General features: G+C 37.9%; 1 protein-coding gene across 1 annotated transcript in view; it reads left to right on the forward strand.

The window, feature by feature from the left end:
* The window catches only part of LOC140149253 (RNA polymerase II-associated protein 1-like), a 52,429-nt gene that overhangs the window by 6,417 nt on the left and 18,381 nt on the right, over positions 1–27,631 (forward strand). The window contains exons 2-20 of the mRNA XM_072171495.1: positions 3,687–3,880; positions 4,820–4,905; positions 5,493–5,565; positions 5,874–5,914; positions 8,277–8,372; positions 8,883–9,126; positions 11,872–12,033; positions 12,967–13,271; positions 14,288–14,449; positions 15,007–15,108; positions 17,807–17,974; positions 18,753–18,902; positions 19,567–19,774; positions 20,110–20,207; positions 20,756–20,913; positions 22,180–22,380; positions 22,824–23,037; positions 24,788–24,897; positions 25,881–26,076. Of these exons, the coding sequence (XP_072027596.1) occupies positions 3,697–3,880; positions 4,820–4,905; positions 5,493–5,565; positions 5,874–5,914; positions 8,277–8,372; positions 8,883–9,126; positions 11,872–12,033; positions 12,967–13,271; positions 14,288–14,449; positions 15,007–15,108; positions 17,807–17,974; positions 18,753–18,902; positions 19,567–19,774; positions 20,110–20,207; positions 20,756–20,913; positions 22,180–22,380; positions 22,824–23,037; positions 24,788–24,897; positions 25,881–26,076 (2,958 nt within the window). The 5' untranslated portion in view covers positions 3,687–3,696. The remainder of the gene's footprint in view (positions 1–3,686; positions 3,881–4,819; positions 4,906–5,492; positions 5,566–5,873; positions 5,915–8,276; positions 8,373–8,882; positions 9,127–11,871; positions 12,034–12,966; positions 13,272–14,287; positions 14,450–15,006; positions 15,109–17,806; positions 17,975–18,752; positions 18,903–19,566; positions 19,775–20,109; positions 20,208–20,755; positions 20,914–22,179; positions 22,381–22,823; positions 23,038–24,787; positions 24,898–25,880; positions 26,077–27,631) is intronic.

Here is a 27,631-nt window from a genome sequence, read left to right on the forward strand (position 1 = left end):
CATTGTTAACATGAAGCCTCCGAAAAAAAAAAAATGACTTGCTGTGATAATTTAATTTTTGTCACAACTGAACTTCAATACTTAGAAGCAAAGCATGAAAATTGGTAATTGTGATATTTTTTACCTATTTTTTCATGTCAACTTGTAGTAGTTAGCCAAATATTTTACTTTTATGATCACCTGTGTTGTTAACTGAAGCCTCCAAACACAAATCGCTTGAATTGCCAATTCTAAAAATAACTCCAATTTCTGTGAAACTTGGCTGGGAGGTTCCTTTCATCAAGTAGTATTTGTACATGAAGTTAGACATTTAAATTATTTTAGGAACCCAATTAAAACTTAAAAAATATGTTTAAGGTTGGGAAATTTCCATTGCAAATGACCCTTGATGTTAAAAATTTTCAAAATTGCAATTACAAACATAGCAAAACATGGTATAAAATTTAACTTATATCTGTTGACTTACTTTGGAATGGGATTTCACATGTATTCCAGCTTTCATGTCATAATTTTCTGAGCTTATGTAAAATACATTTTTCTTAGATTTTAACCAAAATGTTATGGAAATGTCAATTTTTTTTATCAGAAATCAAAAGGTTTAAGCCTTGAAACACTATTTTACTCGAATTTAAGTTGCTTCTATGCATGATTACAGTAAACAGAAACATATTTAAGTGGTTTGAAATTTTGACCCTAAAAATCAAAAGTTACACCCTTTACTGTGAAAATGACCATAATCATCTTGGTTCTCCATCACCTTCTTGGAAGTCATCCCTATAACCATCTTGGTTTTCCATCACCTTCTTTGAAGTCACCCGTATAACCATCTATTCTTAGTTTTCCATCATCTTCTTGGGAGTCATCCCTATAACCATCTTGGTTCTTCATCACCTTCTTTGAAGTCATCCCTATATCCATCTTGGTTTTCCATCACCTTCTTGGAAGTCATCCCTATAACCATCTTGGTTTTCCATCACCTTCTTGGAAGTCATCCCTATAACCAGCTTGGTTTTCCATCACCTTCTTGAAAATCATCCCTATTACCATCTTGGTTTTCCATCACCTTCTTGGAAGTCATCCCTATAACCATCTTGGTTTTCCATCACCTTCTTGGAAGTCATCCCTATAACCATCTTGGTTTTCCATCTCCTTAATTGGAAGTCACCCATAAAACCAAAATTGGTTAATGGTTATTCCATCTCCTTCTTGGCATAAAAAATGGGAGGACTGTATACCAGTCAGAAAGTTCTCTGTCATGTCCCTCTAAGTCTCCCATGCCTTAGAGGGTGTTTTAGGATACATGGAGTTTAATAAGGCTGTCCAAGGAGAATATTCCATCTCCTACTATGCAGCATATAGCACAGATTTGTGACAGTTCTCTCAATATGTCTCATGATGTTCTCCTTCAGCTTCCTTGTTGCAGGAATGTCTGGGTCTTGCGGATTCAGGATAAATTGATTGTATACGCTCTCATCCTGCATTGCTGCTTGTATTGCGGAGCTCGCCTCGGTATCCGTAAGTGAGGTCAGGATCTTGTCCATGTACTCCTTACTGAATGTCTTCAAACGGGGACATCTAGCAATAAAGTGCGCTCTGTCTTCTGGCCCAAGCCACACATCTTACATGTGGGGTCCACATCATTCTGGTTGTATTTTGCTAGGTTAGCTTGAAGTGTGTAGACTCCCAACAAGATTCTCACCCTGTACTTTGCTCTTTTAACCAGTTTGGTTAGTCCCATGTAGGAGGTCCAGACAGGATGTGGTTTACCTGGAGCGTATATTGTGCTGGGGATAGGTATTTTAATGATGGTTTGGATCCTATCCCATGCACCACCTCTTCAGTCCAGTATTCCTTGATGTTTCCCTTGACCTGTGCTTTCCATCCTTGTTTTGAGGGAGGCTTCTCAATAGGCTCACCAATGGTAGGTAGTTTGTATTGATCTAGGATTATCATCCATGTACTTCTGCATGATCACTGAACGGGTGTATGACGGGGGATCCTTGACTGCACTCAGTACATGTAGCTGGTGTATTCTGGCCATTTTCAGGAGCGCACCTATCAGGGCAAGGACTCCGTCTGTTGCAGTCCTATCTGGAACTCCTTGGAGGATCTTAATAGTCTTCAGATAGAATTTGTTGAGTTCCGCAATCTGTTTATCTGCTTTCACCCATACCTCCGCTCCATAACATAGCCTAGAATGCACATACAGGGTAACTATCCTGTTGCCAATGATGGGAATTAGACCACTGCAGCCATGAAGTCTGGTTAATGGCTCATAGAGATAACACGGTGGCCATGGTGGCGAATAAATTTCATTTTTTTGCTGTGAAATGCAGATTTAATGAAGAAAAGAGATGCAGGAAGTCTTCATTGTGTTATTTTTAAGGACTACATGTATATCACAAAACTGAACATGTGAGTACTTTTATGAATGTAGGGTGAACCTTTGAAACTGCGACATGAGTTCACAGTTCGGCTGCCTCCGTGTGCCCCGCTTTTTGCAATACTACAGAAGTCATGAAGGAACCAATAGGGCCATGATGTGTCGGGCTAGTAGATGCACATGTGTTGGAGATATCCTATTGCACAGTGACAGTAGTTAACAGCTGCAGATATGTCAGTGGCGTAACTAGTAAACTAGGGGGGCAGGGGTGGCAACACCCCCCCGGGCGCCACCCTTAGGGGGGCGCCAAATTGACCAATTCAGCATCGATTCTGCGCCCCTCCAAGCGATGAAAGTCAAAAAAAATTTGCGCGCATTTCAGCACAAAATCAATGGAAAGAACATTTTAAGACCGATATTCAACTTCTATTAACCATAATTAATTAGTTGTAGGCCTTATTTGTCCAAATTTTCAATTTTGTTTCTTGTCCCGGGCGCTACCAACCCTAGTTACGCCACTGAGATGTGTATGTGATGTATGGGCATGCATGGGGGGTTACTCAAGAAACACTAACAACGAATTTGCTCACAGCTGCCCTCGCATTTGTGGCTAGTGTTCATTCGTATACTGGGGGGGTAAACTGGCCTTGTCGTAGACCTAGATTTTAAAAGGCAAGTGGTTATCACTCTCTACTCTAGATAGCATTATGCTACGTGAGTGGTCCAATATTCTCAAATACCACTCAGGTAGAGTTTCAGTCTTCAAACAGTGTTTATGTTGAAATGCGCATGAAGCAAGCTTAAATTTGTGACTTTCTCCGCTTGGAGGAGGCACAGAATCGATTACATGCTGAATTGGCTGATTTTGGGAGATTTGGAGCAAGTGATATTTTGTGACAATGGCGAGTGAAAATCACTCACTAGAAATCGAAGTTTGGGCAAGTGGTGGCAAGCGATCGCTCACCTCAAACAGCAAGGCCTGGATAAATTTACCACATTATGGACCATTTAGATCATTTCAACATTCTCCACAACTCTCACAAAGACCACATAATTATCATGATTGTAATGACAATAAAGCATGATAAAGTGAAATAACATACCCTGATTGAAATAACCCTTTTTATCTTACCATTCTGTTACTATACTACATGTAGGTATGTGATCATCATCATTCCTTACCAGAGCTGACGTAATCGTCAGCCAGAAATAAAATGCAAAACAATATGATGTCACTCATGACAGAGTCATCCTCATTAATTAAAATAATCCTCATTATTTTTGATCTTACAAATACTTATAGGTGAAACAAAATGATACGAAGACCCAAGCCTGGGGAATCAGAAGAAGATCTTCTTCGCTTGCAAGAAGAGTTTTTAGCTAGAGAGGTGGCATCATCAGCAAATGTTGTGAAAAAGGGAGACAAACGAAAGAATGTTGCTGGGACAGCGCAACAGAACAGGGTTGAGAAGGATGTTGTTCAGTTGCCTGGGGCTGGTAAGCTGTGCATATACTAAATTGTATAAAATTCAACATTTTAATTTATCGTACACAGCGGCTTCATTTAAACAATTAGTCTTGGGTTGCAAAAACATAATACAGGTTTGTTTAGGTATGCTCATTGGCTGGTCATTGTTTTCATCTACTTCCCCCTCTACCTCACATAAAATGTATATGTACTCAACAAAAGATAAGAAACCATAATCAAGGCAAATTTCCACATTAATGATGAAAAATGTGAGTCTAATCCCCATCAGTTTAGAATATATTTAGCTGACTTAGCAACATCTCACAGTTCCACATGGAAAAGGGTTGGCATTCAGGTTGTAATTTTAAGGAAATCATGACCTAGCAACGCACCATATTTTGTATACAATGTAATCTACTGTAGTAGACCATTTAAATTTATCATCCCTCTAATCCCACCATGGAAAATCCACCAATCCTGTTCTGATCCAACAGCTATCCATGAGAAAAATGGTCTACTATATTTAGAATATACAATGAACTATAAACTCTAATACTGGGTATGATGCTATCTCATTACAAATGCAGCCTTGGTTGTTTATGCACAGATCCTGTGGTTTATGTTACCTGACCCAGATATAGAGCTACCCACCTGGACCACATGGGTAGTGGGTTGGGTTAATAGGGCCATGCATAAACATGTATGCTTGCCTATCTGTTATTGGTTAAGATTACCACCCACATTGATTTTTACTTCATTAACATTCATCTCAGTTTGGAGATGAAAGAGGTTGAGTCTATGTGTTAAGATATGGTGGGTCACACAGGTCAGTCCTTTTTTATCTGGGCAGGGAAGTCACTGGGGATGTGTTGTGTTTTATGCATGGAATGGTATGAATTGTTTAAAAAAGGAATGCAAAGCAGTCTATATTTTGTACTGAACACAGTGCTGATTATTTTATTTGTTAGACCCCAGCAGCGGACTACCCATGGGTGCAACATCAGACCCTCCTAAGAAGAAGTCAAAGTTTAGATCAAGCCGACCTGCAGCAGGGGTGAGTGTTGTTTTACTAGTATTATGGATATCTGGAACACATTGATTGCATAATTTAATTGTGTTCCTTTTGAATTTGTTTGATAGTTTAACTTTCATTTGATAGTTGATAATCTGTATTGAAGGAGTATTTTGTGATCCTAGAACCTCTTTTTATGACTTTTTTTATAAATGACAGATATCCACGAAAAAAGCTTATTCCCAAAATTTCAGTGGATTCCAATTTTGTGTTTGTGATTACGCATTCAATGAATATGTGTATTACACTGCTCCATAGGCCATTGTTTTATAATTAATAATGTTAATCAGAACGTAATACAAATTTGATGAAATTTTTGGTAAAGAAATTTTAAATCTGCAAGAAATTGTTTGTAGTATGTAGGTGATTTAAGGCATGCGATGGTGTGCTATCGCACTTGCGGGCCTTAAGGAAAACTCACATCACTGGTATAAAAATCTTAACTTGTTTTGAGGAAAGTGGGTGGATGAGGCTGTGGGTCACTAAATGCCCCTTTCAAAGAACCAATGAACATTTCATTCATACACCAAAACTAACAAAAAATGGTATGTTGGTATTGTTGCTTTCAGGATTATGGGGTCAGAGGTCAAAGAATACAGATAGAATTAGACAGGGATGAAGATCCAGAAGTTGCTATGGAAAGTAGGTACCTCATTTTGTTTATAAGATTTTGATTGAAGTTGTGATCAAACAGCTGGGTGGGTAATTCTGAAAATTACTCTGGTATAATGCTCCTGGCTGCACCTTTCTGATGATGATATCATCAACAACAATACATGTATGATATCGATACAGATACAAGAACTTGAGAAACATGTCTGTTCTCAACTTGATCAGCAAAGGAGGATGTTGGATTGAAATTGGTTGATCAGAGTATAAAAAAACAACCTCAAATGTGAATGATATGTATTACTGCAAAGTTTATGGGATCTTTATATTTCATATTTCAGGACATGATACTCACATCACATCAGTGCTGTCAAAAATAATGGTAAGTTGCTCCTATGTAATTACATCCCAACTGTATGCTGCTTTCATATTACAAACAAAGTTGAAATCATAAAGCTTTTCGATCTCCACTGGCTCCCTGTTGTGTACCGTATTGAGTTCAAGATATTGCTTATCACTTTTAACGCTTTAAATAGTCTTGCTCCATCTTATATTGCCGATCTTTTAATCACATACAATCCTGGCCGATCTCTGCGCTCTGCGTCACAAAACCTTCTCCGTCTACCAGCAAGGGGTAAAACTCAATTTTATGGCGAGCGGGCTTTCTGTAATGCTGCACCCCTTCATTGGAACAAACTGCCGGCTCACATTAAATCATCTTCATCTCTTGCACACTTCAAAAGTCAGCTCAAAACACATTTGTTCAAAATTGCTTTTAATAATTCATAGGAGCCTTTTTTGGTCTTTTTTTATGATCCTGCGTTGCTTTTCGACTTTTTAATTGTCTTTACCCCCGCAGTTTGGTTCCCTGCATTTCGATACTGTTTTTTTTTCCTGTGTAATTATGTTGTATTTTTGCTGAACCAGGAAATGGTCTCAGCCTATATGAGTGTATGTTACTTACTTACTTGCTTACTTACTTGCTTACTTACTTACTTACTTACTCACTTACTTACCAACCATTTGGTCTGAAATGGACATATCTTTAAATGCCACGAAGGTATGAACCCCAAATGGTGTCAAATGAAAGGGAAAGAAGTAAAGAATATGATAAAAATATTTCCTAACGTCAGAGGTCATCCAAGGGGTCACAGGGGTCAAAAAAGGTCATTTTAACCAAAAATGCTCCAATTAAGCTGAAATTTATATGCAATGATCCTTATGACATTCTACACATGTTTAAAATATTTTAATATTCATTTAAGGTCATTAAGGGGTCATAAAGGGGTCAAAGGTCAAGTTTCCAAAAATGCTCCAATGGAGCTGATATTTAAATGCAATGATCTTTAAGACATTCTAAACATGTTTAAAATATTTTAAAATTCATTTAAGGTCATTAAGGGGTCAATAAAGGGGTCAAAGGTCAAGTTTTCAAAATGGTTCAATTGAGCTGAAATTTAAATGCAATGATCCTTATGACATTCTAAACATGTTTAAAATAATTTGATATTCATTTAAGGTCGTTAAGGGGTCATAAAGGGGTCAAAGGTCAAGTTTTCAAAATGCTCCAATTGAGCTGATATTTAAATGCAATGATCCTTATGACATTCTAAACATGTTTAAAATAATTTGATATTCATTTAAGGTCATTAAGGGGTCATAAAGGGGTGGGTGATATATATACATGTACCACAATATACTGCCAAAGCCCCATGGTTCAGCTATGGTGCGGTAACCGCTCTAGTTAAATGATTACTTAAGCTTTACCTTGCACATAATTATTTTTGGTACTTGCGCTCGTTAAATGTGCAATGTTAGCTTATCTTTATACAGTGTTTTGGTATAGGTTTTAATCTTGTTCTTAATCATGTTAATTGGTTTTATATGTGCATAGTTTTTAACCAGTGTAATTTATATATTTGCTTTCCATGTATAAATTTGTATCATGTGTTATTATCATGTTTATTGTAAACCGCTTTGAGATATTATATTGTACTGCGCTATATAAGATATAAATTATTATATTATTATTATTAAAGAGTTTGTGTTGATGCTTATTTATGACAAAATAGACTACTTTAATGTTTTAATCCACCTAATTGATATTCAATCTTTCCTATAAAAGTACATGAGGTAACCAATATGGAACCTAATGAACAAAGTCAAACATTCACTCAAAGCTAAATTTTGCTCATCTGAGAGTTTACATATGGACCCTAATTACTGCCCATCCCTAGCACCCCTGCAGACTTAATTATCTAACGTGAAGCATCCAGTGTATACAAGTATTGTAGAAAATTGTGTACAAAAGTCTAATCACATGATGAGATATGTTCTGTCATACAATATCGCTTTTGTGTGGAAATTGGTCATACATGTATTTACACTCATAGAAGTTAAAGAGCCATTTTGTTGTGCATCCCAAATGCAATGTGTATCTGGTAATTCAATGACACATACCCAATCTACCCCATCACAAATGCCTTTATACCAGTCAATTAGTTACCACAAAATACCTTCAAACACTTCCACCACCATGTTTAAAAGCAGTCTTTTCTAAACATTTTTCAGATTTTTACCTGGGTCTTTAAAATGTCCCCTTGAAATGCTTAGAGTGCATAGGTACTAATTAGGTCAAATACAGTATTATCTTTTAACTGAATGATTGATTCAAATTAATTTGTTAATAATTAGCCTCCATGCAAAAAAAAAAATTCAAATTGATTTTTGTTGCACTTTACTAGGAGCATGATACCAGTAATGCTGCTGTTCATTTGCCAAGAGGGTCTACACAAGGCTTTCCAACTGCCTTACACAGAGGACATACAACAGGTGCACAGGTAAGCCTGAGCTGAAAGCTGCCAGCGGCAGAACCAGAATAAAGATATTAAATTTTAGGATAGCTTGCCCAACATAACCTGTAGATGACATGCCAACTATTTCACTGTGTTATTGCAGTCTTGTGGATATAAATCTTTTTCACTACTCATGTACAGTTATTCAATGATGTTATCTCACTTACCCTTTAAGGTAGGGGTACAAATATTATGTACTGGAAAAGAGCTTGGAAGTGCATTCTGATAAAAAGAACTACCCATGGAGGAATCCAGTATTAGCTATATTAAGTGTCTGTTTATTATTATTATAATATTGAAGAAGGGTGAAGAGTGCGCATAGTCCTGACTGTGAAGAAACAAAAAGGGACAAGATAAATTAAACAATAAGGAACTGGTTAAAGGAGATGAGATTGAAGAGCCATCTTGAATATCTTCAGTGTGTTGTTATTGGTGAAAGTGTGAAACTTTCATAGTTGTATTTGAACTTCATGCATTTTAACCTTTTATTTACAGAATGGCAAACCACACAAGAAACGAAGCCTGTTTGCCCAGCAGTTTGAATCCAGTACATCAAACCAGTTTGGTGTGTCGACACAGTCTCAGTCTGAGCAACCAATTAGAGCCCCTGTTTCGTCTTCGATACAGCCTCATTCCGCTCAGCCAATGAGAGTTCCTGACTTACCCTTGACCACCATGGCAAGTTCCAGTGTGGAAGAAAACATGGAGATGAGAGAAAGCATAGTTGCATCCCCTCAAGGTAATTAAGTGTGTTGCTATCAGCTGTATGACTGATATGGTAGTTTTTCACTAACAGTCAAAGAAGAGGTCCCGATATATCTAGGTAAAAGTCTTTACAGAAAAGGTTTCTATTACTAAGTATCAGTATCACCTTGTCACAGAGAGAACTGGTCAAAAACATTTCTGTAGTGTTTGCTGTTGTTTTGTCAGATACTTACTATGTAAAGTGGACACTGCTATATTGTGGAAAACAAAGCCACAGTGTGTAAGGACATATTTTATGGACTCAGCTTGTCTCTGTCAGAATTGGAACTATGTTGTGACATGCATTTATTTTACCATAACGGTACAGTGTTTGATAAGGTTACTTCAACATGGCATGATAGCAAGAATCACAGCACCAGTCATGCAAATACATACATACATACATACATACATTATAAATATTTATATAGCGCTGCTACATTTAGAACGTAGCGCTCAAAACAAAAAACAAAGCAAAAGAAGAACATGAAGAAAAAATAAATGAGAACTGCCTGTGAAGGCAACAAGATCTATGGAAACAAATGTGACTTTAGAACCCTCTTGAAAATACCCACTGATTGTGATTCCCTGATACCAATTGGCAGTCTATTCCAGGTGCGAGGCGCAACATAGGAGAAGGTCCTGCTCAGCTGACATGAGTGTTTTGATTGTGCTGTGCTCTGTCAGGAGGGTGGTATCAGAAGCAGACGCAGGCCTGCACGCCGCAGGGCAGTGCAGGGAAACACAATCAGACAGGTACTCAGGAACACTCTTGGTGAGGCATTTAAACACAGTGACTAAAACCTTGAAATTGATGCGCTCTTCAACAGGGAGCCAGTGCAACTGCTTTAAATACGGTGTGGCATGATCATATTTGAGGGCCTTACATATCAGCTTCGCAGCCCAATTCTGGATCCTTTGTAGTCTTTGAATGTCTGCTTTACAACAGCCAAGAAGCAGCCCATTGCCATAATCGATCTTGGAAAGGACAAGGGCTCTTATGTGTCATAGTGTCATAATCCAAGTACCGACGTATCCGGGAAATGTTGCGAAGCTGGTATGTAAGGTTAGAACAAAGAGTCTTGACGTGAATGGACATAGACATTTGACAGTCAAATATAACCCCTAGGTTACGCACAGAATCTGAAGGACAGATGGATTTGTCCCCAACCCTCAAAGTAACCGGTATCATTGAGCGCTTCAGGTGTGGAGTAGTGGTCAAAAAAACTCAGTTTTGCTGTCATTAAGTTTCAGCATGTTCATTCTCATCCAAGCAAAAGAGCATCAATACAACGAGATAGATTATCTAAAGCAGCATCAATGGATACCGGGTCTTTAGGATTAAAACTGGTGTACAGCTGTAACATCATCTGCATACAAGTGGTAAGATAAGTTGAATGGTAAAATATACAAAGAAAACCCTGAGGGTCCAATGATTGAACCTTGAGGTAGGCCAAATTCGAGCTCAACAGGGTCAGAAAAAGTACCATCAATGCAAACTTTGCTGGTTCTCTCAGACAGGTAGGATCTGAACCATTAATTGTATTCAATGTCCGAAATAAGGAAAATATGGAGGTTATCCCGAGTCTTGAGTCTTGAGTTTGGTACTGTCCAACACTCCAGAATGGAGACAAACGGCCAGGACGTGTGATCTGCGCTGTGGTTTTTGAATTTCTTGCTTAGTCTTGGTTGCTTAGATACATTGTAACTGCGGTTTTGAAGGTTTCCGGTTTAGTGATGCTGATTAGGTGAGGTGGAAGAGAGTTCCAATCACGTATTGTCTTTGGTATAAATGAGTTTTTGTAACAGTCTTTGTTGGCTGATATGGTTGAATAGGATTCTGGATGATGATGCCGCGACTGGCGCTGGACGGGCTGTAGAAGGTTTCCGATGGGCAGGGACAGGTCACCTAGTCTTGCTTGCTGGAATACGCAGAGTCTTCTAGCCTTCCTCCTGGTGCTGAGTGGTTCTAGTTCCAGATCTTTGACCATCTGGGTCGCACAACCGAGAGATTTAGATTTAGAATCATTGAGGATGAAACGTGCTGCTCTTTTCTGCACTCTCTCCAGCTGGTCTATGTTCTTTTTTGTGTGCGGATCCCAGACGGATGAGGAATATTCAACTTGCGGCCGGACTAGTGATCTGTATGCTGTAAGTTTGGTGGATTGGTTACATGAATAAAGATTACGTTTTATGAAGCCTAATGAAGGATAACTAAAGCATAAATTCTGCTTGTCCTCACTACATTTTGGTTGTCCCCAAAATGTGTACTACTTTTGGAAGTAAAATATAGTGGTTGTCCAGGGGATAAGTACATAGCTCAATATGGTTGTCCCCAGTGATTTTTGGACAAGAGGACAAGAGGATAAGTGCTTATTTCGAACACTGATTGCATTCCAATTTCACTCTGTAATCTGTTGATCAGCATGTTGTGATTTACAGTATCAAAAGCACTGCTCAAATCGAGGAGTACTAGAAAACACCTTTGTGGTTGGAAATACACTTCATGATATCATTCTTAACTCTCAACTTAATAGATACAAAGTCCTGTGAAAAGTACTTTGTTTGTGCATTGGACTTGTTGGTTTGCTGTAAACATAGTATATGTGTTGTAGGTTCTCTTATTTTCTTAGAAGTCACCATCCTATTTTATTTTCAAAAGTGGATCATCTGCAGTACAATCCTTTCACATTTGGTTATTACTTTCTTTTGTTTATTGTCTTCTCTTTAATCTTCTTAGAGCCACATGTGATAAGTGGAGCAGGTTTACTCCAAGGTTCCTTGGATCCAGAAAGAGCCAGGAAAGATATACAGCAGATACATCAGGAGAATCTGGGCAGATTGTCTGCAATGTCTGAAGAAGAGATCCTGCAGGAACAACAGAAACTGAGGCAAATGCTTGGTGAGATTTAGGCTTGTTTTCTCTCAAATTATCCAGTTAATTAATTGTTTTAAGGATTTGTGCTATTGATTGATAACTATATATTTAAGCCAATAAGAGATATGTTCTCACAAAATGAGTGGAGATTCAGTCGCCAGGGAAGAAAAGGAGATATGGTTCATTGAACATTCCAGAAAACAAGAGAAAAGAAAGGAATTCTTCACTGAAATAGTGACATGGGAACAACCATGACAAGTTATATATCATTTAAAGCATAATGATCCAGAGATTCTGAATCGGCACATAACTCATTTTAATTTGCAACTTTCCTCTCATTTTGTGGGAACAAGGATCATATGTGTTTATGCATGAATTTGCACATAGAAATATTATACAAAAACTACCGTATTCATTCCAATAGTGCCCAGGGCGCTAAATAAAGTCATTTTGGGTGGGCGCTTATTTTTTACCTGGTTTACCTGATTTATTCGCAAGGGGCGTTTATTAGAGCCAAATTTATGTATGTTATAAAAGGGTCCTGAGGCGTTCTAGTGAGCTTTTCTGATGCAGAAAATGTATTACAAGTTTACACAGAACTTGTTGTCCTCCAGATTTTTCACTTTATCAACGTGGTACCCTTCAGCAAATTAAAAATAGCCTGGGTGGGCGCTTATTGGGACATGGGCGCTTATTGGAACGAATACAGTACATGGTTTGCAGGGAAATAAAGAAATGGTTTTCCCAAAGTATTGTATGCGGGTTTACTTTTGTGTTTAGGGGGAAGAAATGACTTTATATCCCTGAAAGTACCATGTAGTATTTGTTTTATTACACCTCATACATAATTACACAATTCATTACAGTTAATTTGAGACATATGAATAGGCCCACTTACCTTTCTTCAAAATTAAACATGCCAAACTAATTTCTTTAGAACTATGTTTTGCTTTCTAGATCCAAATCTGCTTAAGTTCTTACAATCCAAAGGACCTTCCAAACCTACCCAAAAACCCACTTCATCAAGTACACTAACTTCAAAACCACAAGCAGATTCTGAGAATGACTCCATGGATACAGAAAGCTCTGCTCCTATGGCAACAGAGCCAATTCCAGAAGAAAAGATGACACAAGAGACTTCCAAGCAAAGAGTTCATTTTGATGATAATGCAGGAGGTGGAGTAGATGATGTGGAGAAGGAAGAACAGGAACCAGAGGCGCCACCTATAGAAGTGAAGAAAGAATGGGTCAATATGAATAAGGTCAGTGATTTTTGTTTGTTTGATTGTTCTTTGTTTACAAAATGCACAAACAAAACATGTTGGGTTTTTTTTTCTTCAAATATTAGTTTTAATCCTCAAATATTTATGTATATATTAAATTGTTGTTTGCAATTATATTGTTCATCCAATACGATGATCAACATGAGCCTTTGAAATTTGGTTCAAGTGTATGAATCCATGTATATCAGCAAGGTTTGTTGTTGTCAGATAAATGTGCAGGCCTTTTGGTATTGTCAATGCAAGAAAGCTGTGAGACTTGTTATATAAAGAATTTACAGATGGTTTGTAATTTATATTACATATTATATCAGCTTGTTCTTATGTTGTAAACTTTGGTTAATCCTGAAGTATGATTATGACTTCCAGATCATAGTTACAAAATTTATATCATACAAGGTTGTAAAAAGAGTACATGTAGAAATAGAAGCTTTTGATCAAATTCTCATTGTGTAAAAAAATTAAAATGTGGAGGGCATGGTGTCACAGAAGTACTATAGATTTAACAGGATTCTGGTATTGATCACCAAGTAAAGGTCTCAATATCTTCAAGCACTGTGGTGCATACATTATTCTAGAATAAAGCAGCACTATTCCAGAATAAAGCAGCACTCATTTTTTGGAATTAAAAAGAAATTATCTTAGTTCAATCCTAATCATTTAGTTCGATCTTACCTGGAATAATGATTATTATTCAATCAAAGTTTGGAAACAGAGCCTAAAAATCTTATTTTGCATGTTTCTGACAATAACTGTCACTGACGTCACAGATTTGGCACAAGTCTAAGCATTCAAAATCATACGTATAAGCTAAAATATCACTCTTAATTTCACTCTTTTGTCTTCACTTTAATAATTGATTATGATAATATAAAGCACCTTTGCAACACATTTTTTGTTCTGAAAGAGTGGTACCCCAGGGCCACATTCAAAATAAAATTTAATCTAGGCACTTGAGGCAACTTTACCTTTTAAAAATACACTATTTGTGACCATAGGTTGAATCAGACAAAATATCATGGCTCAAAGATATGCCCAAACCATCAGCTAAAGCAAAGGAAGGTTACCAGGCAAGGTTTGACTTCAATGGGATGCTGGTTGCCAGGGATGCTGATATACCAGTCAGAGAAGGCTTGCATCATCATGGTGAAGAACAAGAGGTAAGATAAGTTGATAAAGCCATTGATTGATCAATCAGTCATTAATATCTGTTAATTCTTCTGAAGACTTCAGGAACAGATGCTATCAAATAAATAACCAAATGATCTCATGCGGAAATATTCTAACAGTGTTCAGATTTTGACTCAAACTTTTCTGTTTGGTATGAGACATGTGATTTTGGAAGATATTACAGGCATAGACGAAAAGGTATCTTATAGAGGTAGTCATTGTGATGTCAACGCTGCCATCTTGTGGGTACAGAGTGCCTTGTTGCTAAGCTCACCGCGTTGACTGAAGAGGTGCGTTACATGCTGCGAATTCTGCGTAATCGGGGGCGTAATGTCTAACACATGACATGCAGAACGGCAGTACCCACAAGATGGTGGATCCCGCGGAAAAGGCTGGCGGCCTCTATTGCATAAAATTGTAATCTATCACCAATGTTCAAAATCAACCATGTAAATTTAATCCTGTTGAAGAACCAGATTGATCACCAAACTGAAGTAGTATTTTTATCTGTGTATAAACCAGCATAACATTACAATTTGTCTTACAGGTGCCTGGTTATTCCTTAGAGGAACTCTTTACTTTGTCTCGTAGCTCAGTGGTACAACAAAGGGTGTTGGCATTGCAGACATTAGCAAGAGTCTTATACAATGTAAGTCAAATCTAGAGGAGTGTTTGTAATATTAATGTTGAACTTTCAGATTAAGACTGCATTTGTGTTATTTTCTAGAGAAAACAGTTTTGTTTTGGGAGAAAAGTAATGACTACAACGACATAAAGAACAGAGTTGTAGATTCAGGCATTTGTAATTGTCTACTTCTAAGAACAAAGCATGCAAGTGATTTTTACATGCATATTTCATCTTCTCTCTCTCTCTAGGTGCCAAATCCTAAGACGTTGGCGATCATGTCATGCCACAATTCTCTGTTATAAGCCATCTCCAGAAGCTCTGTCGCTTTATGTTCAGCTCCCCTTTCTTTTAGCCAGTCTTTCAGATTTGATAACCACATCACTCTCTTCCTGCCTCTGCTCCTTGTTCCTTCTATTCTTCCTGTCAATACTAGGTTCTCAAACCATCCTTTCTGAGGATATGACCAAGGAATTTGAGCTGCTTAACTCTGATTTCACGTAACAGCTTCCTGTTCACATTTGCTCTACTTAGGACATCGTCATTAGACACTTTATCAGTCCACTGGATCTTCATCATTCTTCTAAGGAACCACATCTCGCAGCTCTCCAATCTTCTTTTAATGTCTGTTGTTATTGACCATGCTTCACTTCCATACATTAATACAGGTATGACATAGCAGTTGAGTACCCGAATTCTGGTCTCTATACTGAGGGCACTGTTTTTTAGGATCTTGTCTAATTTTGAGAACGCAGACTTAGCCAGTGCAATCCTTCTCTTAACCTCCTTAATACATCTGGCATCTTCTGTGATTAGACTGCCAAGGTAGTTGAAGGAGGAAACTTGCTTAATTCTTTGATCTTTCACCTTCAATATGCATGTTGGGCTTTCAGTCTTTGATACCACCATACATTCTGTCTTCTTGCAGTTTAACGATAAACCTTTCCTCTCACTTTCCTGAACCACCACATCAAGAAGCCTTTGCAGATCCTCCTCAGACTCAGCTAATAGGACAGTGTCATCTGCATATCTTATGTTCGTGATGTTATGTCCACCTATACCGAGACCATTTTCCTTTTCTAGCTCCCTTAGGATCAGCTCACTGTAATAATTAAAGAGATCTGGTGACATCACACATCCCTGTCTGACTCCTCTCTTAATGCTTGTATATTCACTACAATCGTCATCCACCCTTATGCACGCTGTTTGGTTCCAATAAAGGTTCTGCAACAGTCGTAGATCCTTTCCATGCAGGTCTAGCTTACCAAGATCTTCAAAAACCTGATCATGTGTCACCTTGTCAAAGGCTTTTGAGTAGTCAATGAAACACATGAAAACATCCTTCTGCATCTCTACCGCTCTCTCTGTTATCAATCTCAAGACATAAATCGCATTCCTGGTACCAGCATCTTCTACAAAGCCGAACTGCTCTTTACCAATCTCAGGTTTTTATTCTACTTCTTGCACGGAGTAACAGGATTCTTAGAATTATCTTTGTAACATGGCTCATAAGGCTAATTGTACGGTGTTGTTCACAATCCACAGCGCCAGGTTTCTTGGGAAGAGCAATAAAGATTGATTTGCTCAGGTCTTCCGGAAATATCCCATCATCATACATTCTGTTGATGACTCCTGCCAGTTTCTCAATTCCATAATCCTCTAATGCTTCAATCATTTCAACAACAATTCCATCTGGCCCAGCAGCCTTATTTCTGCTCATCATTTTTATAGCTGATCGAACCTCTGACTGCAATATCTTTGGACCCTCAATAGAATCTGGAAAGCTTGGCAAACCGTCCCTTACATCGTGAAATAACTCCCCAACATAGTCCATCCACCTTTTCATTACATCATCTTTCCCTACCAGCATATTACCATTCTTTGCCTTGATGCACCCAGAGCTTGAACAGCCTGATTTCCTGCCTGAGATCTCATTTATCCTCTGGTACACATTCCGATTCTCTCCAAATTGACTCTCAATTTTGGCACATTCACTATTCAGCCAGGTCTCTTTGGCCTCCTTGCAACGCTTTCTTTATTTGCCTGTCCAACTCTCTATATTCTTTCGAATCCCTGTCCATGATCTTTTGCCTGTCTCTCATCATTGATAGAATTTCTTCTGTCATCCACTTGCTTTTACTTTCTCTCTTCTTCTTTGGCAGGCATTCCTCTGCTGTTTCAACCAAGATATCCCTCATTGATTCCCATGTCATCTCTTCTCCTTCGTCTATAAGTTGCTCAAACCTGTTCTCCACTTTGATGGAATACTCCATTCGGATCTCTGGTTTCGTCAGCTGTTCAAAATCTACCTTCTTCGTGATCTTCGCTCTCTTCAACTTTCTCAGCTTATAACGCAGTGTGCATACTACTGGAATATGATCACTTCCGCAGTCTGCCCCTGGATGTGTCTTCGCATGTTTCACTGCTCTTCTAAATCTGTCATTAATGGTTATGTAATCTATCTGGTTCCTTGTGCGATCCCCAGGGCTCTTCCATGTATATATTCTTCTGGGGTGCTCCTTAAACCAAGTGTTTGTGATTACCATGTTGTTTGCTTCACACCACTGCACCCATCTATCACCACGCTCATTTCTTCTTAGCAGAAAAAAAAAGCAAGTTTCACTTTAAGAACATCTAGTCCAAGTGAAATGAACTGTGAAACCTCAATGTTTAGAAACCGCCATATTAATGTCAACTTATTTTCATTTTGTGTTTTTAACAGTGCAGAATATCTGACATAGGAGGAGAGTTGATGGAGCCTCTGGTACCTAAACTATTAGAGGCAGGTGTGCTGTTCCTGTTTCGCTGGTCTCTGGATGATGTCAATGAGGGTGTTATTACAGCTTGTATAGAAGGCTTAGCTGCACTGCTGATCCAACCAGGTGATGAGGTGAGATGATAATGTCAATGATTTACTAATAAGTTACTCACTGTTCAATGTGTAGGCAATATCACTCACTGTTCAATGTGTAGGCAATCTTTGTGCAATCGTGGGCCGCAAGTCAAATCAAACCATGCAGTTGAGTTTTTAAATTGTAGTAGAATTTTTTAAATCTAAAACAGAAATGGATTATGGCCCTAGTTGCTTACTAAGGCACATACATTAAAACACCCGATATCAATTCTATTCCAACGTTTGAACATGAGTTTACCTGGCTTGTGTGCAACCAGATTAAAGTGCACATACTGTATGTAGCTGTGTATGGTTGTTGTCTGCAATACATTGCAAAGCACCTTTACCAAAAGATCCAAAGCACTAGAAGACATAGGAAAAACATAGGAAAACAGAATATAGGGCAATTTTATCGTCAAAGCAAATAAAGCCAAATATACATTGTATTGTACATCAAACTTGTTATCCGCAAAAAAAGTTTACAAAAACATTGTTTTATAATAGTACATTATTTGCATCAAAGACAGAATGGCTTGAAGATGTTACCATTAGATTTGCATATCAAATTGTATAATGTATATAGGTACATCTGAAATGATATAAGTTGTATTTTTATGAAACCCTGCCGTTTACTACGAGAGATTAAATTCAATCCAGATTATTCCAACATACCTTGGAGCAACCAACGTTGCGGTCAGTACCACTGACCTTCAGCTGGGTTGTGATGTTAAAACCTGTAGTTTACTGTTATTAATCTTCCATTTCTGTTATATAGAGTACCTCTGATAGAGTGTTCAGCTGGTACAGAGGATCAGAGACCACACCCATGAGACCAGTTGTTGAAGATGAGGAGGATGAGAGTGGACAGAAGATTGAGGATAAAGAGAAATCAGATCCTCAGTTGGCATCACAGGATGTTATCAAGGTGTGTGTTTATGTGTGTGTGGGTGCATGCAGGGTGGGTGAGTGAGGACATTTGAGGACACTATCTTGTTCTCACATCTCCAACTGTTGACTAACAGTAACGTCCAGCCTAAAGGGTTCTTGATTGCTTGCATATGCAGTGGACTAGAATGAACAGATTGAATTTGTTCCACATGTTCCTCCACTGGAGGTTAACATACAGGTCCATGTTGCATTTCATTTGCAAGAGGGGAGTGTGAAAAATTATACACGAAAAGGCAAACAAATATCCACAGTATGTTGATTTACTACATGTATGGATATTAAACATCTGCATTTGATGTATTGCAGTGAGGGGTGTGTTTATTCAGAGGTGATATGTAAAATCTGTGTTATATAACATTTTATAATAATTTTAAACATAATTATAAACAACATCATGCACTACAAGGTAACTATGGCTCATCCTTAATCTCATGATTTTTTCCAACTTGCCTAACAAAAAAGCGCAGTGATTGAAACCAGTGTATGAAACCCCCGAAACCATGTCCATGCCAATTAGTATATTGAACTTGGAGGAATCATAGTGGTATGTGGATATTAGTCTATTTTGAGATTATTTCAGATCCAAAACTTTACATTTTTATACTTTGCATAATAAGTATTCTTTCTTTGATTCTTTCCAGGCATTATTGAGGATGAATGTTTTGGAGAGGTTAAGGTATATCTTGGAAGTTGTACGCCCTCCTGCTCCTGTGGTTCTCAATGCATTAGCAATATTGATTAGAATAGCTAGGCACTCTCAGGAAGCAACTAATGAGATCATGAAGTGTCCTCGCCTCATGCAAACTGTGTTTGCTGAATTCCTGCCATTAGCTTCTTGGAAATCACAAGGTAAGGATACTGCACGTTTTGTGTATAGAAGCAGGATTTGCTATTAGTTTGCAGCAAATGAATTCTTCAGAGTAATTTCAGAGTAAGAGCTGATCAAGCAACATGGGTAACAAAAGTTGATTTTGAGAGATGGTAAAGAGACTTTTGTAGTTTATTGTTGTCTGCAACTTGACAACATTGATATCTCTGAGTCAAGTTTCTATGGAGTTATCAGCATATTGCAGCCTGTTCAGTGGACAAGAAAGATGATTTGAAATGATACAGTATGACAAATAAGTTGATTTACATTATTGTGACATGTTTGTTGATTGTGTCTTTTCTCATATTGATCGCAGGTGATGTTGTGAGTGAAGCTTACAACTACCCATTAATTCCTGCTTTGAAACTTGCTAGAGTTATTTGCCAGAATGGAAGGCACTTTGCTGCTACATTGGTAAGTGAAATAATGGAAAGGGAAAATAAAAGATGCATATACTACACCTTTAAGCACTGCATAAGCATTTTATATAGCACTCTTACAAAGAGAACTTAGAGTATATAATATAACAGTTCTAAAAATAAAAGTAATTAATAAACAAACTGAATTACAACAAGCAAATATGAAGCAAATTTATTATCAAATAAATGAGTCTTGAAAGATGATATGAAGGTTGCCAGTGTGGGAGCATGATGGTTGTAGCAGGGAAGTTTGTTCAACTGTGCTGCTCTAGCAGCAAAGAAGCTTTTATTACTGGTTACAGAGTGAGTGTGCAAATTCTAAACAATGAGAAGTCTGGTATCTTTAGCGAACGATGACCACTTCTTTTTGGACCTATGGTTTTATGAGTACAGTGATACATATTGTACAAGGTGACTATGACCAACAATAAAGACAAGTTTGTTTAAACAGCCAAGCTTTTATAATAAAAATAGTCATAGAATTATCCATATCAAATCACACCCAAAATACATTCAGAGATTGAAACTTGTGATTTGTTACAGCTCATCAAGTATAATCTGATGTCAGTGGTTGTACGTTATGCCTCCATGGAACCAGTGGATATGCCTATGAATATAGGTGAGGCATTTCAACTTAGTACAGAGGCATTTAGAGTGTGGCAAATCTGTGTTTCATATGGATTAGCATGTGATACATATAGGTAAGAGAATATAGGTTACTACCTTGAGATGACTGCCCTAGGTCAAAATTTATAGTTCTTAGAGTAAACTGGTAATGGGTTGAATTAATTTAATAATTTGACAAGTATTGATTCCATTGTATCTGCTGCTACATCATGTAAGTAAATCTAATTTAATGAAATGGATAGCATGACAAAGTGGTTGGGTACTTGGCCCTTGTGTGTTAAATCCCTAGTTCAATCCCCATGCAAGGTAATTAGTAGACTATACCATAGTCGATTTTGATAAATGAAAATATGTTATTAATCATGATGAATGCATTCAGTTGAACTCGAAATTATACTGATTTATTACATCAAAATACTAGTAAATGGTTATGAAAAAGTTTATATAATTATATTAGTGACAGTAACAGTAAAGGCATTATTATATTATTGAATGCAACATATTATAATGATACTTCAATACTGAACAATTCTGATTTTAGAATCAACCCGTTTATTAATCGCGAAAGCCCAAGTTAAAAATCGATTATATACTTTGCATCTTTAACAAGACTTTGACCGGAGACTTATTCCCTAACACACACCGGGAACACATACTGTCAATCATACTTGTTTATCAATCCAATTTAACATGTTTAACCGCAAGTACAAAGCCTGGACATACAAGACGCGCTCATGCACCTATACATAGCTAGTACACAAAGCGCCGCACAGTTGTTTATGATGTATTTATCAATGGTAATGGCACGTGCCTGGAGGATTTAAACCATAACGCGATCTGGGCGACCAATCACAAGCCAGATCCATTTAAAGATGCATTACATCATGGCCAATTTTAGTAGGCCAGAAATCCGACAATCTCATCCATAGACAACTGTGTTAAACATGTTAATCGCAATGCAAAGTAAGTAGTCCACTTGGGAAGCCAACAGGGAGTACGGTGACTAAAAAGATCAGATCAGATGTGAAAATCTATCAATTGTGCACACATTAATTAAATCAGAGTTTTAAGAGTATGCACAATGGGCAAGTGGACTACGGAGAAGTCTAGGTAATTTGCTGCTGTATTGACATATCTACAATCTAAGGACTGACTTAATTCTTGTACCAAGGAACTGAGCTGGTTCTGATAGAGGCCCTTTGCCACCAAAGACATAAGATATTCCATGACTACAGTGTCCTAACTCTTGCTTAGAAGTTGAATCATTAGAAACCACATCACTGTTCCATTGCCACAAAAGCACTGGTAATAAGCATAATATTCCTGTCATGTTTTCACAGGGATCTCTATCCTCTGTTGATGCAGCAACTCCAGGTCTTCCAACGACTGAGCATCCTCCCACTGGACTCCACACATGATGCATCTTCAAAGGCAGCAAACAGATTACAGATGACTAGGGCGTGTACTGTGCTGTCTATGCTAGAGGGAGTTACACATGTTGCTGGATCAGCTGTAATATTACAACAAAAACAAACCATGAGGTATAGTACTAGTGTGTGTGTATTTTTTTTTTTTTTTACAAATTTAAGCCAAATGTTATCAATTTATGTCTTTCATATTTAACCTAATCCTGACTGAAGCCTTAATCTTATTCTAACCCTAGCTTTTGCTTATCTCAATCTGAATCCATGATCCAAACTTCACTCATTATTATTCCAACTTTAACCCTCACACCAACCATATAGCCTAACTGATCCTAACCTAAACTGTAACCCTAACCATTGACACAATGTCTGGTGCTATTCCATAATTAAGTCTATTACTCTTTTGGTATGTAATCTTTGGGAATGAATGAGCTGCCTTTGATGAAAATGTTTGGAAGTCTACAGGTCATTAACTTGGTTAGTAATCTGTTTGTACCCCCATCTATTTTGAACATATTTGTTTACATAGCTGAATGTAAATGTTTCATTTGTCAATACAGATCTGATGAACAAAGTCAGCAACATCCAAGAGCTCCTCCTCCTCCAATAGACTGGAGTCATGTGTCAGGCTTGATGTCTCCATTAGAGCTATGTGCTAAGAGGTGGTTGGGAGAAATGACCAACTGTTCTGACGTTCTTGAAGCAGAGGCTCTATCATTAGCTGGGAGTAGTCTTAACTTCTTAGCATCTGTGTATGAGAATTGGACAAGACAGGTACATGTATAGAATGAGCTATCTTATAGAAAAGTTTGGTTCATCTCTGTTAACAGTGCAGTCCTGATCAAACACGTATTTCGTGATCCTAGCATCCTCTTTTGTGACATTTTTCAGATAGCCATGAAAAAAGCTTATTCCCAAAATTTCATTTGATTCCAATTTTGTGTTTGCGAGTTATGCATGATTATGTGTATTGCACTGCTCCATAGGCCACTGTGTTGTAATTTTGATCTGGTGTCTCTCTCTCTCTCTCTAGGTGCCATATCCTAAGACGTTGGCGATCATGTCGTGCCACAATTCTCTGTTATAAGCCATCTCCAGAAGCTCTGTCGCTTTATGTTCAGCTCCCCTTTCTTTTAGCCAGTCTTTCAGATTTGATAACCACATCACTCTCTTCCTGCCTCTGCTCCTTGTTCCTTCTATTCTTCCTGTCAATACTAGGTTCTCGAAACCATCCTTTCTGAGGATATGACCAAGGAATTTGAGCTGCTTAACTCTGATTTCAAGTAACAGCTTCCTGTTCACATTTGCTCTACTTAGGACATCATCATTAGACACTTTATCAGTCCACGGGATCTTCATCATTCTTCTAAGGAACCACATCTCGCAGCTCTCCAATCTTCTTTTAATGTCTGTTGTTATTGACCATGCTTCACTTCCATACATTAATACAGGGACAACATAGCAGTTGAGTACCCGAATTCTGGTCTCTATACTGAGGGCACTGTTTTTTAGGATCTTGTCTAATTTTGAGAACGCAGACTTAGCCAGTGCAATCCTTCTCTTAATCTCCTTAATACATCTGGCATCTTCTGTGATTAGACTGAGAAGGTAGTTGAAGGAGGAAACTTGCTTAATTCTTTGATCTTTCACCTTCAATATGCATGTTGGGCTTTCAGTCTTTGATACCACCATACATTCTGTCTTCTTGCAATTTAACGATAAACCTTTCCTCTCACTTTCCTGAACCACCACATCAAGAAGCCTTTGCAGATCCTCCTCAGACTCAGCTAATAGGACAGTGTCATCTGCATATCTTATGTTCGTGATGTTATGTCCACCTATACTGAGACCATTTTCCTTTTCTAGCCCCCTTAGAATCAGCTCACTGTAATAATTAAAGAGATCTGGTGACATCACACATCCCTGTCTGACTCCTCTCTTAATGCTTGTATATTCACTACAATCTCCATCCACCCTTATGCACGCTGTTTGGTTCCAATAAAGGTTCTGCAACAGTCGTAGATCCTTTCCATGCAGGTCTAGCCTGCCAAGATCTTCAAAAAGCTGATCATGTCTCACCTTGTCAAAGGCTTTTGAGTAGTCAATGAAACACATGAAAACATCCTTCTGCATTTCTGGTGTACCAGAACGTAATTCAAATCTGAGATATTTTTTTACAAAAACATCATGTAGCCAGAGGTTTCCAGTGGTATAAAAATCTCAACAGGAGGGGGGATGAGGCTATGGATCACAAAATGTCCCTTTAAACTATGTCAAGCAATAATCTAACACCAAAAAGGTTTTTTTATTAAGCTAATTAGGCCTGCTTTGTGTTCAGATATCAAAACCAGTAACATGGCTTGGTAAAAATTTATTTTTACACATTATTGAAATTAGCACAGAATGAAAGGAGCACATAATTAGATACTGAATAGTTCATGTGTACACTTTTTACCTCCATAAAGTATTCCTAAAAAAATCAATGATACATCTACTTTTGTATTTATTATATTCTATCTTCTAGCCTTCATACAGCCCAGTAGATTGTTTACAACACATTGAGGAGCTAGTCACTCGGCTATTAGTGCCCTTTATGACTTCTACCAGCTTTTACTCTGTAGTATGTAATCTCAAGTAAGTAGTGAAAAAAAACCCAATGAAATATAGGCCTACATTCCATTGAAAATCTGAAGCAAAACCGAGTGTTGAATTATATATGTAGATCAAAGGTGAGGATCATACATATTGACTGTGTAATACTAATAAGCTGGCAGGTATTTTAAATCTAAAAGTTACCAGCCATCTTGAAAAAATAATTTAAAAAATTAACAGGCCCTCCTCTTTTCCCTCTTTATGAAAATAACCTGGGATATCAACTGCTTTACGTGTGCATTAAGTGTGACAAGATTAGCAGCTTCAGTAAAAAGCACAGTGTCAGCAGTATATTACATTTCTGGACAGGTCTCTTCATATTTTAAAAGAAAGTGGTGTAAATCTGAAATATAAGTGGTAGAAGTTTATTTGGAAGCAGGTGAGCAGAATGCAAGTGTTTTTTGTTTTGGTGTTTGTGTACTCATCATAGTTGCACCTATTGGTAACTGTGAATTTTGTTCATTATGAACAATTCCAACTGAAAATGAAGGTGATTTTCTCATGTTTTAGTAACGTTTCACCACTACACTAGTGGTTTCATCACATCTGACTGTTTACTTTTATGGACAACAGGAAGTACTGTAGGAGGTGTAAAGAAAGTTGGTCAAAGATGTTGTTGAGTGCGTATACCCCCTCATCCTTGTTTAGAGTGCTGTGTCCTTTTCTGTGGATGCAAATGGCTTCTTTCAGCCACCTGGTGGTCTTATCAGCTTCACACTGACTTTAGAGTTCTAGAGTAGATGTGATGAGTTGGTGGTGAAACATCACTAAAACGTGAGTAAATCACCTTCGTTTTTAGTTAGAATAGTTCATAATAACAAAATTCACAGTTGAAATTCCTAATGAACTTGTTCAAAGATTTGCACCTATTTGTGTCAACTTCTATTAAATATGTTAAAGCTGACATCATACAACCCTAGTAAATACAGTTTCTGTGACTTTTTTGTAATCTGACTTCATCGCAGATCCCATTCATCAGTGAGCCATGATGGGAACTCATCATTACCGATTATATCAGCATTGCCTGATTTCAGCTGTCATCCTGAGGACCAATCCCTTGTATATTCATGTGTAAGACGGACATCTAGCTATGGGTTTGCAGCAGGGTTACTGAGGCTTGTTACCACACTACTAAAGATACATAAAGGCATGGCAGCTAAGGTAAGATCAGAAATGTTTTACAGTTTATCTAAATATATCTATGCTGTCTAGCCATCTCAGTTATAGCAGTCACAATAAATATAACGACTTGGTCATAAGCCTGTTTTGCAGTTTTTATCACTACACTAGGGTAGACCCTCCCTCGGGTCCATGGAGAACGACTGGTAATGTAGATTACATAGCATTAAAAATCAACCCAATACATGGACCCTCCCAGTCTGTAAGCAATTTGCCTTCCAGCTCCCAGCATTTTGTGGGAGTTCACTTTTACCGATCCTGGGTCAGGCGCACTTTCTACGTACCACGTCCGTGTTCTCACTACATTAACATTTGTGTAAGCGACTAAAACAACGATATTGGATCCGACCAATCAACGCAGCTTGGCAGCGCGGGGATATTTGAAGAGGCTTCCCAAGCTAAATAATGTGCAAACATTTGCAAACCGCACGCGATAATGTACGCAATATGGACAATAGGCCTAAGTCCGATTCGAGTGGTTGCCTTTTATTATTGCGCGTACCATGGGTCTATCAGACGCGTGTCAGTTGAGCTTAATACCTCTCGGTTGTTGACAAGTGTCCCATCCGATCTTGCGTCACATCCCGCGGCATAGCTTTGTGCTACCATATTTGAATTGAAACTGGGGCAGGGCTTTCGTAATTGACATCGGAATCACCGTGCCGTTGAGCGATTATTTGGAAGGAGATCTCCAACAGATTGGACCAGTCGAGGAATCAGCGCTCAATGGACTTTCGCGTTCACTTATAATACGAGTATATTTCTATATTGCTGAATGGTTGATTGTGTGTGTAATCAGTGGCGTCGATTTGTGGATGAAGAGGAATGGGTTTTGGCATTGAGGAAAATAAGGGGGTGGGTTACAGGACTTTTCATAGGGCATTATGTAATTATTTATTGTTACCTTATCCAGAGATGGAACCGAACCGAGACTGGGGGCCAGTCTACACTGGGGTAGTGTAGCTGTGATTTTGCTTCTGGGCTGTTGAAAATAACTGAGTTAATTGTTGCCCTTCAAAATCAGGAACCAAGTGCAACAGATATTTCTAGTGTGGCATTACTCGTTTTACTGTACAGTAGTTTTTCACAATATTATGTTTGTATGTTTGTTTTTTACTGATGAACTCAATAATTTTATGCATTTATCATGTTTAATCTTGTTACATTTAATGTTCGTGGTTTGCGAAACCAGAAAAAACGTAAGACCATTTTTCACTGGTTGAACACCAAACAATGTGATGTCTGTTTTCTACAGGAAGTCTATTGCTGTCAAAATGATATTGATACCTGGGAAAAAGAATACAATGGTACCTTTTATAGTAGTACAGGTACAAATCATAGTAAAGGTATTTTGATTGGTATTTCTAATAAATTTGATCTACCAACTGATGTTGAAAAAATCTATGCTGATAATGAAGGTAGAATACTTGGTATAAAACTTTCTATTAATGATGTCAATTACAATTTGTGGAATGTGTATGCACCTAATGATATTCCAGATAGAAAATTATTCTTTGAGCATGTGCTAATATTATTG

The sequence above is a fragment of the Amphiura filiformis genome, chromosome 1, assembly GCF_039555335.1.
Source record: "Amphiura filiformis chromosome 1, Afil_fr2py, whole genome shotgun sequence".
Taxonomy (NCBI): domain Eukaryota; kingdom Metazoa; phylum Echinodermata; class Ophiuroidea; order Amphilepidida; family Amphiuridae; genus Amphiura; species Amphiura filiformis.